Below are 3628 nucleotides of genomic sequence, written 5' to 3' on the forward strand. Positions count from 1 at the left end.
TGCGAGAGAGACAGGGCGACCGAAACGACTCTCCTGGTTTTCCTCCGCTCGGCCGGGAGGTCGAGTGGGTCCAGTGTAAGTAAATGAAGCATCGCGGTCGGGGAAACCGACCCGAGCAGCCGAAAAAACAGAGACAGCGAAATTGGCGCCTTTCTAAGGAATGCACGGAGTGCAGCACACAGTGTGGGCGCGCGGCCATGGCGCGGCCGATCCGATTAAGTTTCCCCGGGCGGCCGGCACCCCACATGGCGGCCTGGCCATGCCTCCCAAAACGGGGAGCCGCGCGGCCTGCGAGAGCGAGAGAGACAGCAAGTGAGAGTGAGCCGGCAGAGGCCCAATTTCAGTTTGGTTCCTTTTTTCGCCTTCTTTCCGCGCGGCTTGCATTTTCGTTATTTTCACTTTCTACCCGGGAGGGCTGAAAGGGTGCCGAGTACAGTTCTTAATTAATTATCTCAACGGAATTGAATCACGTGTATACTTTTGACTGAGCAGAGAAATTGATTCTCAGTTCCAGTTCTATGTTGCCGCCTGATTCCAAAGGATCGTTTCATCGTTCTGTCTCTGTCACGCTCCTAGGGCATCCCGTGCCGAGCGACCGAGACAGAGTGACAAACCGATCCATTGGAATCAGAAGGCTGCGGACATCATCGCGCTGTCTCTCTCGCACCCACAAGGGATGCCCCGTGAGTGCGAGAGAGACAGCTGCCCGTGAGTGGTGCCAGGCGGCGCCAGAGCGCGTGCATCGTGCTTCGAGCATCGTCCACGCGGTGACGCCAACGGGATGCAAGAATGCTGCAGAATGCCGCGCACGCCGGCCTGCCAGGGCCTGCCGGGGACGCCCGCTTTCGCGGGGGCTCGGCGGGGGGGGGGGGGGGGGGGGGCGGGGCGGGGCGGGGGGGCGGGCGGGGCCGGGGCCCAGTGGCGGGGGCCCCCAGCCGCACGGCCTTGCCCAACCCAACCCCCCGCATCCCCGCCGCGGCGCGCCGCGCTTCCTACTCCACACGGGAGACACGAGCTTGACCACCTCGGCCAGCGCTGGCCCCGCGCGGCAGACTCATTCCGAGAGTCGTTTTCGTCGCGCTGTCTCTCTCGCAACCCCACGGTACGCCCCGTGAGTGCGAGAGAGACAGCGCGGCACCGGCCGGAGGCGGAACCAGCGACCAGCCTGGGCACATTACCGCCAGACGACGCGGCACGCGGCACGGCACGCGGCACGGCACGCGGTCTGGTCGCCGGTCTCACACATCGAGCCGTAACGGCAGCCAGGCGGAACGCCGGGGGGATTTTCACCTTGCATTTTTTCCCCTGCTGGCTTCCGCGGCGTATTCGGCGCGGTTTTACGGCTCTCCACGAGGAAGGCCGGCACACTCCGTCTCTCTCGCACGCATATGAGATGGAGAGAGGGACGGCGCGACGAAAGTGACTCCCGGAGTCAATCCGGCAACCGAAAACCGCCAGGCAGCCAGGCAGCCTGGCCCCACCCGGCTGGTTTAGTCCGTTTGCGCCGATTGAACCGATCGACACTTTGAATCAGATCGTCCACTTTTACACTCGGCAGCGCCCCGTTCCTCCCTGCACTTCCATTTTCGGGTGCATCCTTCCGTTTTAATTAACGCCGCAGTGCAGAGACACAATCACGGCGGCGCGCCATTCCAAAGTCTACTCTAGTTCGTGACGCGTCCAAAATAAAAACCCGGAACCGCGCTCGAAAAGACGGAGGGAGGGAGGGCACTGACGGGCGGCGCTCTGGCCGCCGACGCGCGTTGAGGTCTCCGGGGATCAATCCGACTCCGCGGGACTAGCGGCGGGGCAGGCACGGCGGGGCAGGGCACGGCGGGGCAGGGCACGGCGGGGCAGGGCAGACACAATGGTCGAGCTGCAGCTGTTTCCCTGTTACATTACGATTACCATTTCTGCGCCTAACAGTGCCGTGTTTGACAGCTGCGAATCTGGAGCGTGGCCGCACCTGGTGGCTTGGGGGCTGGGGGGCTCGGGGGGCTCGGGGGCCTCGGCCGGGCCGCGGTCGGCGGTATTGGACAGCTGCGGCCGCGGAGGGCGGTTGGCGGGGCCGCCGAATTGAAAGACTGTGACAGTGCCGCCATTAGCTGGAGTGTTTGGCCCTGGCCGCTGCGCGCTGCGGGCGGCACAGCCGAGCCAAGCCGACGCCCCCGGCCACGCCGCGCGCCGCGCAGAAGAATTTCTGTTTCCGACAACATTTCGCAGGCCCGCCCAGGGCCCGGGGCCCACCGCTAGCCCCGGCGAGGCACGGCGGCGCGGAGCACGCCGCCGCCCTGGGATACCTGGGATAGCGCGCCGTGCCTCTCGGCGCCGTGCCGCCTGGGAACGGGGCCGGGGCCCCAAAAGTTCACGTTTTTAAAACCTAAACCACTCCCATTTGTACTGCTGGCTGTGCTCGCGTCACACGCGCGAGACGGACAAGCACCCCGTCGAACTGGGCCGCACTGCCCGTGCGACAGTGCACCACCCCGTCGAACTGGGCCGCACTACTCCACCCCGTAGAAGGCTCGCCCCGCCAGCACCGGTCCGGCGGGCCGCGGCGACCAGGCCGTCCACCCCTGGACGCCTGCCTCTCCTTCGACTCACCTGTTAGCGTCGAACCGAAGCACGTTCCCAGGAGAAGTAACACTCCCAAGGGGAGGGCCATGGTGGCCATGCTGGGGCGGCGGGGTGAGGGGGACTGCATCCTGCCCCGGTCACACCCACACACACACCACACTCACACACACTACTCACTCGCGCACTGTACACTTGCACTGATTATATAGTCGCTCCACAAAAAAAATCGAGCACAAAAGAAAAGTTGGAGGGGACAAAAATTGTCCAAAACTTCAAGTGACAGCGATGAGGAGGTCGCACTGATAATCCAGAAATGGCGGCCGGAGGCTCACTGATAGTCCATGGCGCGGCTGGCGGGGTTGGCGGGGTTGGCGGGGTCGCTCGCCATGACGGTGCACGGCGCACTCAGGGCACAGAGTGCATGCCGCACTCGCGGAGCTCGGGACTCGCGCTGCTGCACCGGCGCGCTCAGTCGCACCGCCTGCCTCGCCGGGGTCTCGAGTCCTAATGCTGGCCGGCGACTCGCGGCGCCCCTGCCCCCTCCACGCTCCACGCTCCAGCCCCCCGCGGCCCCCTCCTCGCCGCCCCGGCCAGGCCGCCCCCCGCCCCACCTCAGCCCTCCGCCACCGTGAGGCCGGCCCTCGGCAGCATTTCGCGCTCACTCCGCAGTCTGCCGTACTCTGCCAGTCACTCCAGTCCGGCCGGCCAGGGGCCGCGGGGGCTCCAGGGGATCACTCCAGGCCCAGGCAGACACCACCGGCATTCATTCATTCATTCATTCATTCATTCATTCATTCATTCATTCATTCATTCATTCATTCATTCATTCATTCATTCATTCATTCATTCATTCATTCATTCATTCATTCATTCATTCATTCATTCATTCATTCATTCATTCATTCATTCATTCATTCATTCATTCATTCATTCATTCATTCATTCATTCATTCATTCATTCATTCGCGGGCGCTTCGGCCCTACGAAGCATTAAGAACATCTGAAAGTTTAAGGTACAAACTGATTTTTCGAATAAATAGTTCCTAAGTTG

At 62.9% G+C, this 3628-nt stretch overlaps 1 protein-coding gene across 1 annotated transcript in view; it reads right to left on the bottom strand.

Annotated features, from left to right (window-relative positions):
• The window catches only part of LOC117641047 (mucin-17-like), a 100859-nt gene extending 97807 nt beyond the window's left edge, over positions 1-3052 (bottom strand). Inside the window, 1 exon segment of the mRNA XM_034378145.1 lies at positions 2605-3052. Coding sequence (XP_034234036.1) covers positions 2605-2704 — 100 coding nt within the window. The 5' untranslated portion in view covers positions 2705-3052.
• Between the last annotated feature and the right edge of the window lie 576 nt (positions 3053-3628).

The sequence above is a fragment of the Thrips palmi genome, unplaced genomic scaffold, assembly GCF_012932325.1.
Source record: "Thrips palmi isolate BJ-2018 unplaced genomic scaffold, TpBJ-2018v1 HiC_scaffold_15, whole genome shotgun sequence".
NCBI lineage: Eukaryota > Metazoa > Arthropoda > Insecta > Thysanoptera > Thripidae > Thrips > Thrips palmi.